Source organism: Trifolium pratense, linkage group LG1 (assembly GCF_020283565.1).
Source record: "Trifolium pratense cultivar HEN17-A07 linkage group LG1, ARS_RC_1.1, whole genome shotgun sequence".
In the NCBI taxonomy this organism is placed as follows: domain Eukaryota; kingdom Viridiplantae; phylum Streptophyta; class Magnoliopsida; order Fabales; family Fabaceae; genus Trifolium; species Trifolium pratense.
The window spans coordinates 50,694,210-50,708,361 of NC_060059.1; the positions used below are offsets into that span (position 1 = coordinate 50,694,210).

The following is a 14,152-nucleotide window of genomic DNA, read 5'->3' on the forward strand; positions in this document are numbered from 1 at the left end:
TTTATCCAAATTCCAAACCCCATTCATTCATTTCTCTCTTCTTCCTCTCTATCTCCATCACCTCATCCTCTCCGCCACTCTCTCTCTCTCTCTCTCTCTCTTCAATTCAATCATGTCCGGCCGCCACGACAAAGAAAAAGGCGTCAATGTTCAAGTCCTCCTTCGTTGCAGGTAGGTATATATATCTTCATTCATTCTCATCACAATTTTCCATCATCAATCGATCAAATTATTTGTTACTTTTTGTTGTTGTGTTCTTCTTCAGGCCTTTCAGTGAAGATGAATTGCGTACCAATGCGCCTCAAGTCGTTAGTTGCAATGATTACAACAGAGAAGTATCTGTTTCTCAGAACGTAGCCGGCAAGCATTTTGATCGAGTTTTCACTTTTGATAAGGTTAATTGTTCTTCTCCCTCAAATCGCTTTTCGCAATTCATTTACGTGTATGCCTAGTTGATAGATTAACCTTAATTAGTCTTAGACTTTGAATGATAGGTTAAATTAAAGAGTACTCTGGTCAAATCACTTTTGAAATTATTATACTTCACTAACAAATAGAAATGATTTTTTATTTTGGTATTAACCCTCTAGTTTCGAGGGGAATGGACCCTGGTAATCTAGAATTCGGCAGCGAGATAAGTAAATCATGGCAAAAAATTGTTCCACATGAATCGAACTCAAGTTAATAATTTGATAGAATAGAATAATTGAATGTAACTATATGTGTCAGTGTCCTACCAGTGTCAGAGGTTGACCGACCTGAGGCATTATCGATATAAAGTGCCGCGGTTACATAAATTTCAAAAACACTTCACTATTTTGCAAAAAAGTAGGACTAACTTGAAAATAACAAATGTTTTAGTTGAATCTTAATTAAATATAACAAAATTTCATTGATATAATTAATCAAACCACAATATAACTGAACTGGAATTGGTGCAAAACTGGAGTGACACAATGTGATTGGAAACTTTCACCAAATCCCAGGTAATCTATCTAGCTTATCAGGGAGTTTGCTAACAAATCCTTTAAGTTTAAAAATGCTATAAAAGATGGCTTATATAACAGGAAGTTTTGATTTGTTTAATAATAATCTCTAAATCATACAATAATCCTTGAACATGCTCTTTACATCTCATGATAAGACAATATAATAGGGAAAATGTAATCGACTGCCGGATGGTTTTAATTTTACTTTTAGAGTTTAAAATTTATTCATGGAATATGCTGCAGGTCTTTGGTCCTTCTGCAAAGCAAAAGGATCTTTATGATCAAGCTGTAATTCCAATAGTAAATGAAGTTCTAGAGGGCTTTAATTGTACTATATTCGCATATGGTCAAACTGGTACAGGGAAGACTTATACAATGGAAGGTGATTCCAAAAAAACAAAGGTACAATCTAGTGCTATTACTTTGGTATCAATCAATAATAATGAAATGAATGTTCTGCATGTAATATACTCATTGATCATGTTTGATAAAGTTATTTGATTATTCTACAGAGTGGGCCTAACGGAGAGTTGCCTGCAGAAGCAGGAGTCATACCTAGGGCTGTTAAGCAGATTTTTGACACTCTTGAGGGGCAGAATGCTGAATATAGTGTAAAAGTAACTTTTCTAGAATTGTATAATGAGGAAATTACTGATTTGCTTGCCCCGGAGGAAATTTCAAAAGTTTCTTTGGAGGAGAAGCAAAAAAAGCAGCTTCCTCTTATGGAGGATGGTAAAGGTGGTGTTCTTGTAAGAGGTCTAGAGGAAGAAATCGTAACAAGTGCGAATGAAATTTTCACACTGCTGGAGAGAGGGTCCGCCAAACGCCGTACTGCTGAAACTTTATTGAACAAGCAATCAAGGTAATGGTTGCTTTATGCATCTCTGATGCTTGTCTGAACAGATTGCTAATTTTTTAATTTTGTTATTAACTTAACAATCTGTTTCGCCTTTTAGTCGGTCACATTCATTGTTTTCCATTACAATCCACATCAAGGAAGCAACCCCAGAAGGTGAAGAACTTATAAAATGCGGCAAACTAAATTTAGTTGATTTAGCAGGTTCAGAAAATATTTCCCGTTCTGGTGCTAGAGAGGTATTACACTTCAAACATACATTTTACTTGGTATACACTGTTGGAAATTTGAATTGCCCAAATGAATAAATATTTTAAGCTTGATGAGTTGTATTTTTGTGATATTTAAGGGTCGTGCAAGAGAAGCGGGGGAAATCAATAAAAGTTTACTTACTTTAGGGCGTGTTATCTCTGCACTTGTGGAGCACCTTGGCCATATCCCTTACAGGTTTTCCCCCCTTATGTTTATGTCTGGATTATGCTCCATTCTATCTGTTAACACCCTTCAGTTCAAGTCAACAATATCTTAATCGTTTATGAGGCATTGTGTTTAGATAGCTATAACTGCATATTTGTATGTATCTATTTCTTGTTCACTTACATAAAAAAGTTGGAATTTAGGGATAGCAAGTTGACGCGTTTATTGCGCGATTCACTTGGTGGAAGAACGAAAACATGTATCATAGCTACCGTCTCTCCTGCAGTTCATTGCTTAGAGGAGACCTTGAGCACGTTGGACTATGCACACAGGGCGAAGAACATAAGAAATAAGCCCGAGGTTTGTTACTGTTCTTATGAGCTTTGTTAAACTGTGCATATCTTGTGAGGTCTTAGTACTAGTAGTCATTATCAACATGTTACAAGAGTAGTAATTTTCCATGAATTGTGTGATATTTTTAGGGGCCACTGTATGAAACATTTGTAATATATAAGCACGCATAATATGTGCATAATTTTATTTCCCTTCTGAAAATAAAGATGCTGTTTTGAAAGTTTGATTTCTCTGTTTGATCCATTATTAATTAATTAATTATTAAGATAAACCATCATTTTTGTGTCGTCGTCTTATGAATTTCGCTGTTTCAATTCAAATTTTCAGTTGCGGCAAATTTTGTGCTTGTTGTAGGTGATTAATGAAAGATGTAATATTCTCCTATTCCAATTGCTAAGAAAACTTGCCTTACTGTTACATTAATGTTTCCAGTTTGTTGTCAAGTGAGCTGATAGTATCATAATACACTGATGATAAGATATGCTAGTTTGTTGTCATTATTGAGGCCAGAGTTTTTGGGGGATAACATGGAAATGTAGTAAGCCTTCCTCTTTAGGTGAATTTGTGATTCATGTGGATTACTAATTGATTGATCAAATTATAATTTTACTAGGTTAACCAAAAACTGATGAAAACAACTCTAATCAAGGATCTCTATGGTGAAATTGAACGTCTTAAGGGAGGTTAGTTGTGTTTATCTCATGGTTAATAAAGTAAGTTATGTAAGGGTTTTAGTTTTCTCTTTTTTGAGTTTCTGAGGTTGATGAAATTTATGATTTTGATAAGAGGTTTACGCTGCACGTGAGAAAAATGGCATCTACATACCAAAGGACAGATACATTCAGGAGGAGAATGAAAAGAAGGTTTTTTTTTAATAATTTGTTTTTTGTTTGTTACATTTACTTAACATGTTTACCAGGAAATGTTTTATGCTACTTTTGTGTGTAATATGAAAAATCCTTTTGCTAAGATGTTTACTTTCTTTGTCTTTGTTCATTTGTTGGAATAATCAGGCCATGACAGATCAGATTGAGCAGATGAATATTGCATTAGACAGTCATCAGAAGGTTTTGCTCGTTAGCTATTATATTTAGATGTTACTTTGGCCTGGTCCTTTTCCCTGTTATGCTTAACTTGTTTCTTTTCTATATTTCAATTAGAAATTTGAGGAATTGCAAAGCAAATACAATGACCAAATTTTGCAGTGCTCATATTTGAGCACAAAACTCGATGCCACTGAGGTACCTTGTCTGAGCGTTTGTTCTTTTTGTTGCACAGTTCTATATGCATTATTATAAAAGAAATAATTTTTTCCATACAGAAAAACTTGAAGCACACCAGCATATTGCTTGCCAACACAGAGGAAGAGTTAAAGAAATGTCGGTATACTCTGAAAGAGAAAGATTATATCATTTCTGAGCAGAGGAAAGCAGGTGTGAATGATTGCATGTTTTAATTTTATCATAATTTCTTTTGTTGCTTTGTATTTTTCTGTTAAGATATTTCTTTACTTTGTTGTGCTAATGTTAATTACTACGTGCAATAGAAAATGCTCTTACTCAGCAAGCATGCATTTTACGAGCTGATTTGGAGAAAGCTGTTCAAGATAATGCATCATTGTTTTTTAAAATTGGTGAGGGTTTTTATTCTTTTCATTGCTCTGATTCGCGAAAAAATATTCAAGAACCTAATAATGAATGTGTTATTACATTTTTTAGATAGAGAAGATAAACTGAAGTCAGATAACAGAGCTGTGGTGGATAATTTTCAAGTGGAGCTCGCCCAGCAAGTCAGTTCTCTTTGTAATACTGTGGCAACATCATTGTCTCAACAGAATGAACACCTTCAATGCGTGGAGAACCTTTGCCATTCATTTATGGGCGTTCATGATAAGGTGTGTAAAATAATCCATCGTCACGGTTGTTCATTTGTGACATTCTTTCAAGCTTTTACTAACTTTGTTGATTCCTTTTCGTATTTTTAGACACTCCAGTTCTTGATTTTTCATATCTACTCATTCTAATATTGTACTCATTCATGCATCCATCTTTTTGTTGCTTGTAGGCAGTTGTTGATCTGAAGCAGAAAGTTACAACTCTGAGGGCTTTGTATATATCTCATGTCGAAGCGATGCAAAATGTTGTACGTTTGCATAAGTCGGGCTCTGATGCTACCTTTCAGGAACTATCATCTCTTATATCCTCTAATGGTCACTGTATTGAAGAAGTATGCCATGCTAAAACTGTTGAAATTACTTATGTTTATTTCGTAATGATGGCTCTGATGCTACCTTTCAGGAACTATCATCTCTTATATCCATCTTTTCGTAATGATGTTTATTTCGTAAGGGGTGGGTGGGGTAGCTCAGTTGGCACTTGCTGACTGAGCGGGTGTAGGCTGTTGGTCAGGGGTTCGATCCTTGGCAGCAGCAATTGTAGTATTTTCTTTGTAAATAAGTTGGTGGTACTTATAAACCATCAACTTTTTAAAAAAAAAAAAAAAAAAAAAACATATGTCACTATTGTTCAACTATAGTAAAAGTTGCTTTTACCTTGTGAATCAGTTTCTTGCATCTGAGGCCACCAAAGCAGGTTCAATACTTGATGATCTTCAGACTTCTCTTTCAACCCAGCAGGGTGAATTAGCACTTTTTGCAAGTGAACTAGGCCATGTAAGTGCTTCTGGTTTTCCTTCTGTTTATATCTATAAATTTTAGCCACTCATTCACATTAGTGCTTTTCCTCTAGCTATTATATATTTGCATACACATTTTTGTTTTGTATATTGTATCATTTATATTGACTGTACAATTGATCTACTTATTTTTGTTGTTTTTTGGCTTTGTAAAAAAAGAGATTAAGTGTCAATGCTGAGAAAATAAAGGATTTATCTGAATGCACACATGACTTTGAGGATAAGCTTTTCAAAGACGTAAAAAAGCTTGAAAATTTTGCGTCTGAAGCTGATGAAATGCAAATGAAGAGCATCACTGAGTTTAAAAAAGCTTATGAGGTGATAATATGGTATTGTTAATTTACTTCCTTTTTAAAATAGTTTATTGTTGACACTGATTTGCAAATTGCAACATTTGTTCTGTGCAGGAGCAATCAAGATCTGATACAGAGAAACTTATAGCTGATATAACTAGTTTATTATCAAATCACGCTTGTCGTCAAAATGATATGGTCTATTTCAAGTGTTTCTTTTATTATATTTTCCATTTTCTTTACTTTTTCCATTTCGGGGGAGAAATGTTGATGGGATAACTTATGTGTTCATGCCTGTCAGTTATACTGAAAATGAAAACGTATCATTGTTGAACTTGCAGGTAGATACAAAGCTTGTTGATCTTCGAAAAAATGGCATTGCCAGCAAGTCATTATTGGATGAACATGTATCATCAATGGGGGATATTCTGTCATGTTCAAAGAGAAAGTGGCATAGCATATGCACGCAAGCAGAAAAAGATGCACGAGACACTGCTGAATTTTCTACCACTAAGCATGGTTATATGGAGGAGCTACTGCAGCAGAGGTAGGTGTTATTTCTTTTAGATTCATACGTTTTCTGTTGCTTTACATTCTAACAATGTCTTTTTAATCCTCCTATTCAGTATCAATACTGCTCAATCGGCTTTCCAAAATACAAAAAAAGCACATGAAGTTATAAATGAGATTGGAGCCAAGCATATTTCAGAAATAGTGTCACTTATCAGGTGTGTGGTAAATTGATTGAAATACCTGTCTTTGATAGTCATGACTCACCTCTTTTATTCTGCCGGTGTAATGTTTCTAAACAATTAACATTAACCATATCATTACTAGGTTTCATTTGATATTGATTAATTTGGTACAGGGATGCTACCGATAGCAATATGAAACATGACATTGAAATTAATTGTGCTCGGGTTACAGCTGAGGAAGATGTGGCAAAGAACAGTGACGATGTCCTTCAACGGTTTGACGGTGAGTGCCATGTTCAAGATATTTGTCCTTTAGTTTAGCAATATTGTAAATGCCTAGTGGAGTGTGTGTTACTTCTAATGCCTGGATTTCAAAGTTCTTTCGTATGTTGCATTTTTCATTTATGTGGTCCTTTTCTTGCGATATATTTTGCAGACATGTCGGTACAGGAGCGGGGTTCCATATCTGGTATGTTGAATGTTGTTAAAACTCATGTAGATACACTTGAAACCTTCAGAGAGGATCACTCTGGCCTAACTACTTCAATTGAAGAAAACTCACGGGAAATTTTTCAGCAGAAGTATAGGGTAGGTTTCTTTGACACAATATTCTGTTTAATGCTCAGAAGATAAATTTTGCATGCTTTTAAATAGGACATGCTGATGTTAATGAAATTATGACATGACTTGCTATTTTTTTTTGTGTTTTATAGGACTATGAGCCAATTGGGACTACCCCAATAAGAAGTGAATTTGAAGTTCCAAGTAAAGCGACAATAGAGTCTTTTCGATCCTTGCCAATAGAAACCCTTATTGAGCAATTCCGGGAAAACAATTCATATGAATCACTTCATTCACTTGATATAAAGGAGTTGAAACCATCACTAATTCCTCGTTCTCCCCTAAGTCAAGTAAATATAACTAAGGGGATAACGAGGTATCATTGATTTACTTTAGTCGTTCACATAATCATTGATATGTTTGTATTTGTAACGTAGTCAATGTTTCAATATAATATTGTTCATAGCTGCAAGCATGTATCTTCAATTGATATGGCCAATTTGTATATTATGCAACATCTGCATGTTGCTAAATTTTGTTCTTTTCCTGTCATTCATTTGGCAAATACCTTATAATGATACAAATGCTTGACTAATCAAAGGAGATTGTTATTGGAAATCCTGTCAAGAAAAAAATAGTGTATCTTGTGCTTAGGGTTGGATGCAATATCTAAGTGCTTAGTTCTCTAATGGAATACGGGGTTGGGTGCAATGTGAATTGTGCTCTAATTGTCACAATAAAGAAATGACAACTTGGTGCATTGAACCTTCAAGTCTTGGGAATTGCTTTGGTGTATATTCAAATATCTGAAATTTAGAAGTCTATATCTTTGCCATACAACTCTCATCACTAGCAGCAGTCAACAAGTATTTACTTTCAATAACATTGATCCCAATTTTGAATGTCCTTTGTCTTGATATTGGAGCTTTTAAAATTAGTCTCATTCTGTTATCAAAGATTCTCAGAACCCTTCTCAATTAGTTGACCTATACTGATTACTGATGAGATTACTCTTCATATTTGGAACATAGAGTGCATCTCTGCCATCTTTGCTCTAAATCTTAATTTTTCCCATGCCTTCAGCATTAGCAATACTATCCTTGAACGAAGGGATTCCGGGCGTCAAGCGTGACTCTAGTCCTTCTTTCGGCTAGCAGACTCATTCAATACCCTATCTATTGAGCTACCTTTTGTTCGATTGGATACTCGAAGCGAAGGGAAAGTTCATGCAAATCTAATCCTTCTACTGACTGAATCATCGAAATCAGAACCAGGTTCTCTTCCCAAGCAACCTGTGTCCAAAGACCACTGGTCTTCATCATATTCTTCTTTGATGATTGTCATTAGCATAACTCCTTCTAAATTGTAACAAATTGTATGTCCTTCCTGAGAACTCCAATCTTGACCTTTGGTAGTGCTTTCATTTGAATTCTGGTTCTTTCCCTTTGCCTTTCTTGTGATACTGAGCTTGTAATGCTTGATCAACTGCATCTCCGCCTTCTTTCATTCAATCTCAGTTCATCAGCCTCAAGTGAAGCTTGAAGTTCTTCAAACTTCAACTCATCAAGATTCTTTGATTCTTTCTTAGCTACCACTATGTGATCAAACTTTGAAGTTATTGTTCTCAACACCTTCTCTATCTTCATCAAATCAGAGACAATTTCACTATTTCTCACCATCTGATTTGTCAAGCTTGTTAACCTCACAAAGTATTGGCTAACCGTTTTCTTTTCAGTCATCTGCAACAATTCATATTGCCTTCACAGAGCTTGCAATCGAACCTTCTTTGATTTTTCATTTCCACCATAGTTTATAGCCAACGTATCCGAAGCATCTTTTGCACGTTCACAATGCAAGATCTTCTCAAATATATCAACATCAAGGCACTGATGTATGCTGAACAAAGTCTTTCCGTCTTTCTTCTTTGAATCTTTGTGCGCAACAGTTTGTTCATTGTTTGCACTCCTTGCAAGAACTGGAATTCCATTACTCACAATATCAAACACATCTTGATATCTGAATAATACCCTCATCTTTGCAGTCCACTGTTCATAGTTCTTCCCATCAAATATTGGTAGATGTGATGGAACCATTATGTGATGTCGATGTTGCCATCTTTCACAGACTAAGCAACCTTTCTTCCTTTTAGGATCAAGAACCAAACTCTGGATGCCAATTGATGTAGCAAGAATGATTCTTTTAGTGATATTTGGTTATGGAGATCAAGAGATTGTGAAAGAGAGATTGAGAGAATAGAATGATAAGAATCAAATTTTGAGAGATTGCGAACATAAGGAGGAAATCCAATTACATTAACGAAAACAATTAACTACTCAAGTAATGCCTAACTCCTTAAATAAAGTACAAATATAAACTGGTACGAGTACCATTACCCCACACCTATATTCATCTATTAACCAGCAATTAAAAAATTGGTTTTTTTATTTTATTTTTTTGGTTGATAAATTGGTTTATTTTATATGTAATATTGAGAATAATATTCCTAAAATCTTTTTAGATTTTTAGATTTAGATTTAAATACATTTTAAATTTAAAATAAAATATCATTAGGATTTATACTTTATATTTATATTTAGAATTTTTAGATTTGTTTAGAATTTGAAGGATTAGTTTGTTATATTGTAAAAAAATAAAGTTTTTTATTTAAAGATATTATTTATAATTTTTTTTTTCAAAAATATATCCCACATAACTTCCACTATATAACACAAAATATTCCACCAGTACTATAAAAAACCTCAGCAATAAATATTAGTAAAAGAAACTCTTATAATGGGATAAGGTGAGTACTAATTTTTCTGCGAAAGAGTATAGTTGCTCGGAATTTTTAGCTCAACATTTTATTTTATTTTATTTTTAATTTTATCAAGTAGTCTTGCCTACCAATTTCATTCTTAGTGGATAAGTGGAATGATCAGGACTTGAACCCCGACCTGCTGCATATAATGTAATGTTTCTGCTAACTGACCTCACGGAACGCCAACATTTTTTTTTTGGTCTACTGCCAACATTTATTCTATTTAATTAATTTAAGATGATAATTTATTGAATACACTGTTGGTAATTTACATTTAAAAGTCGCACGTTACAATAAAATTAAGTTATATTTTTTTTACTCAAAAACGATACATCTGCACACCCCTAAATATTTTCTTTAATATATACTACGGTACTAGTAGTAGGGTTTGATTGTTTGCTACAGTTTTATTAATTAGTTCTAGTAATTACTACTAGTACTGTGTGTGACAGCAACAGAGGTTTTATTGTTCTGCTTTGGAAAACACACACACACACATTGTTTCATTGACAAGTTTCTTTTTTTTTTTTTTTTTTTTAGAGTTGCGGGGGAAGAAACAGTAGGAATAAACAACAATGACTAGCAACCGGAAGAATAAGCATACTCTCCCGGCTTCTACTATCCGTTTTTTCAGAATCATCACTTCAACAATTCTTCAAGATGAAAAGCTTGTAAGTATTAGTTGATTTTTTCCTTCATCTTTTGTTTTATTTTTTCTACACGTTTTTTATTTATTATGAGTTTTCGGTAGATGTTATAACATTGAAATAAGTTTATAAATAGTAAATTTATCAACTTATAAATTCGTTGATTTTGTAAAGATGAATTAGCCATAATATAAAAATTTAATGTGGTATATAATTTATCTATTAGTCACTCACAGGTCTAATAGGATTAGATGTGATTAGGGTGTGTATTGGAAAATTCCAATAATATAAGCTGCCAAACCTTTTTGTTATACTCCTCCATCCCAAAATACAAGACTTAGTTGATCGACGTAGTATCTTTAATTGTCCATTTGTAAAAATTATAAAAACTTAATATTTTAAAAAATTATATGCCAATGTTTACATTTATATGTTATTAACAAAATACCGTCAAAATAAGATGAATGAATATTACATATAGTCAAAATAGATCTTATATATATTGGGACGGAGGGAGTATTTTTATATTTTAGCAAATTAATATGATAATTTTTAATATATTTTTTCAATGTTCTTCAAAAGTTTAGAAAAAGTCTCATTCAAAAAGGGTTTTACACTGTAAGTAGATCTCCATTCGACTCTAATTTTCATCCCTATAGATGCAAGGCTAACCCGTTTTGTCATACCTCTATATAAAAGAGACATTTGATTTTCTTTTATAATGCATGTAAATTTCATTATGTGTATGATAATAACATATAGTTCCATGCATGCTTTGTAGAGGATTCCAAACTCTTTCACTAGGAAACATGGGAGTAATATGACAAACCCAATATTTCTCAAGACTCCGGATGGCAAAAAATGGGAAATATACACGACTAAAATTAATGATGGAGATTTTTGGTTTCAAAAAGGTTGGAAGGAATTTGCTACACATTATTCACTAGACCATGGACACATGGTATTGTTTGAGTATGAAGAAAACTCTCAATATTTTAGGGTGCATATATTTGGAAAGAGTGGACTTGAAATTGAATATCCTTTCCATGACAATCAACATGAAGAAAACAGCTTTGATCAAATTAGTGATGATGATTCAATTGAAATTTTGGATAAGTCACCTTCATGCAAGAAAACAAGACCAAAATCACCAATTCCATGTTCTCAACCACATAAGAAATTGAGAAGTGACACAAGAGAAGATGTTGGAACAAGCTCCAAATTCCATGACTTTCCTCAAAATCATGACCAATCTAGTGGTATATATATTTTGTTCATGATGATAATTATTCTTTTTCTTTTCATTTATTCAATTAAATTTTGAGGTATAGTTTTCATAAACATATATGTTGTTCATTTTCTTAGATGATACAAGTGAAGGTGATGGAAAAAGTTCCAAATTCTATAACATGCCTAAGTATGATCATGTCGAAATTAGTGGTATAAATCACGATCGAATTTGTTCTTTATATTTTTCATTTATCCAAGGGAAATTTTGAGGTCTAATTGTCATTAACATATGTATATGTTGTTCGTTTTCTTAGACAATACCGCGGATGGTAGCGTTAAATGCCAAAAAGTGGAGCAAGAGAAGGAGCAGGAAGAGTTATCGTCTAAAATTAATGAAGCTCTAAATAGAGCTAGAAGCTTCAAATCTAAAAATCCTTGTTTCACAATTGTCATGAAATCTTCGTATCTTTATAGCTATTCCTTGGTGAGCCTTTGATTAATTCTATTTTTATCATTAATTAAAATCTTTTTCATTTGAGCTTTGAAACCAAAATAATACTCCCTCCGGTCCTTTTTATAAGAAACACTTTGAAATTTTTATTTGGTCCTTTTTATAAGAAACACTTTGACACAATTCCATTTGTACCCTTATTAAATACAATCAAATAATTCATTATAATGCTAGTGCATTAATTAGAGAGGCCTATTTCCCATGCTAGTCAAAGGTTATTTTTGGAATATAACATAAAATGTTAGAATCATTAATGAGAAAATTTACCTTCCTTGGTCTGTGTAATTTTGTCAAAGTGTTTCTTATAATAAGGACCGGAGGGAGTATGTCATTACTAATTGTTTGTAACAAAAAAAAATTAAAATGCAGTATGTCCCAACACAATTTGCAATAAATTATTTGAAGAAAGAGGAAAGCAATATTCTTCTTAAGCTCTTGAATGGGAGAACTTGGTATGCTAAATATTGTTTTGGAAAAATTAAATCTGGATGGAAGAATTTTGTAAGAGACAATAAATTGAAAGTGGGTGATGTGTGTGTGTTTGAGTTGACAAAAAGCCAAGCTCTTACTTTGAGAGTACTAATCTTTAGAGTTGATGATGAAGAACCACACTCCTCTTCTCTACCTCAAGGTATAATCCAACTTGATTTTTCTTTTAAGTTATTTTATTTACTAGTTTGTTTGATGTGAATCATAATGGTTGGACCTTTTACATTTAAAATCAGTTCAAAGGGACGAAGACATCTCGGAAGTTGAAAGTGAAAATTATATTAGTATCGACGAAGGTAAAACAATTTATTGTCAATATGATATTAATAAACTAAGGATAAAGTCTTGTGAGGTCTCGATTATAAATAAATATCATTTAGGCACACGTACAAATAGAAAAAAGTAAAAAAAATAAAAATAAAGAATTAAATGATGTATATTTTTGTATATGTGCTTAAATAATACTTATTTGGGATTATGATAATCGAAACATTTTCTAAACTAAGTGGTTTTCTCACCATACAATAGATGAGAAGGAACCACAAAGAACTTCATTGCGGTCAAAAGTCAAATTGGAGACAAATGAAGCTCAAAATGCAGCTGATAATTTCACATCAAAACATCCCTTTTTCAAGATCAATATTATGCCAAATCAACGAGGACATTCTAGATTGGTAAGTTTTATTTGAAGTAGAATTCTTTGTTATCCATAAAAAATGTGGTATTGTTACCTAAGGTTGAACCCGAGACTTTATGTGTCTAGGCGAAGTAATACAATAGTATCGGTGTATAGGTTTTGTTAACCCTACGATAGTTCGTACACATATATGCATATGTATAATATATACTAGTAAAATAATAAATTTTGTGCCCTAAAAGAATGGCATCTTGGGTGATCCCCCACTCCGCCCACCCTTAGGGCCGCCACTGCATTTACCTATAATTAAAAATTAATATATAAATTATTGGTTGTGGGAGTGTTTTTATAATTAATTACATATAAATTTTTCATCATGCAATAAGCAAGTATTGTTATACTTACATAAACTGTTAAAATTTTACTTGATGCAGCTTGTACCAAATTCCTTCATTAGAGAGTACTTGGATAGTAAGGAGCAGACTGTGATGTTAAAGTTTGGAAAGAAATTTTGGCCAGTAAAGTTATTATGTTACTCAAACATGAAATCAGGGCAGTTTTCTAGAGGTTGGAATGAATTTTGGGAAGAAAATAAATTGAAAGGTGGAGATGTATGTGTTTTTGAGCTCATCAAGACTGAAGATGTTGTGCTTCATGTTCATATTTTCAGAGGCAATTGATTTGGAGCTTTGGAGCTTTGTATACTTATTATGCTATATAAGTTTTAAGGCAGAGGGTAAAATTGACCTTATATTCTAGTTATAGTCAATTCATACACATGATAATGATGATGATGTAAGTTCAAAACTTGTATAAGGATTATATTAATGGTTGAAATTGATTGAAGGCTAGCAATGCTAGAATTACACCTTTTGTTAACAGGGCGAAGCTAGTAATATTTTTACGAGTAGGGCCAAAACTGAAAGTTCTACAACATCAATTGGATCCTTTCCAATTTTTT

General features: G+C 33.0%; 2 protein-coding genes across 2 annotated transcripts; both read left to right on the plus strand.

Annotated features, from left to right (window-relative positions):
- On the plus strand, nt 1–7,453 carry LOC123903251 (kinesin-like protein KIN-5C). The gene is made up of 23 exons (XM_045953198.1): nt 1–171; nt 266–395; nt 1,233–1,391; nt 1,502–1,851; nt 1,946–2,084; nt 2,195–2,292; nt 2,466–2,622; nt 3,230–3,299; nt 3,403–3,479; nt 3,630–3,683; nt 3,777–3,857; nt 3,938–4,049; nt 4,163–4,249; nt 4,335–4,510; nt 4,681–4,842; nt 5,180–5,287; nt 5,470–5,628; nt 5,718–5,801; nt 5,945–6,150; nt 6,230–6,331; nt 6,472–6,581; nt 6,735–6,886; nt 7,012–7,453. Exons 1-23 carry the CDS (start codon nt 113–115, stop codon nt 7,243–7,245), a joined length of 3,066 nt encoding a protein of 1,021 aa, XP_045809154.1. The 5' UTR covers nt 1–112; the 3' UTR covers nt 7,246–7,453.
- Nucleotides 7,454–10,252: 2,799 nt separating this feature from the next.
- On the plus strand, nt 10,253–13,871 carry LOC123895950 (B3 domain-containing transcription factor VRN1-like). Its single transcript, XM_045946415.1, has 8 exons — nt 10,253–10,348; nt 11,106–11,583; nt 11,690–11,764; nt 11,869–12,038; nt 12,435–12,696; nt 12,791–12,850; nt 13,083–13,228; nt 13,626–13,871. The coding sequence occupies exons 1-8, from the start codon at nt 10,253–10,255 to the stop codon at nt 13,869–13,871; spliced, it is 1,533 nt and encodes a 510-aa protein (XP_045802371.1).
- The last annotated feature ends 281 nt before the right edge of the window (nt 13,872–14,152 follow it).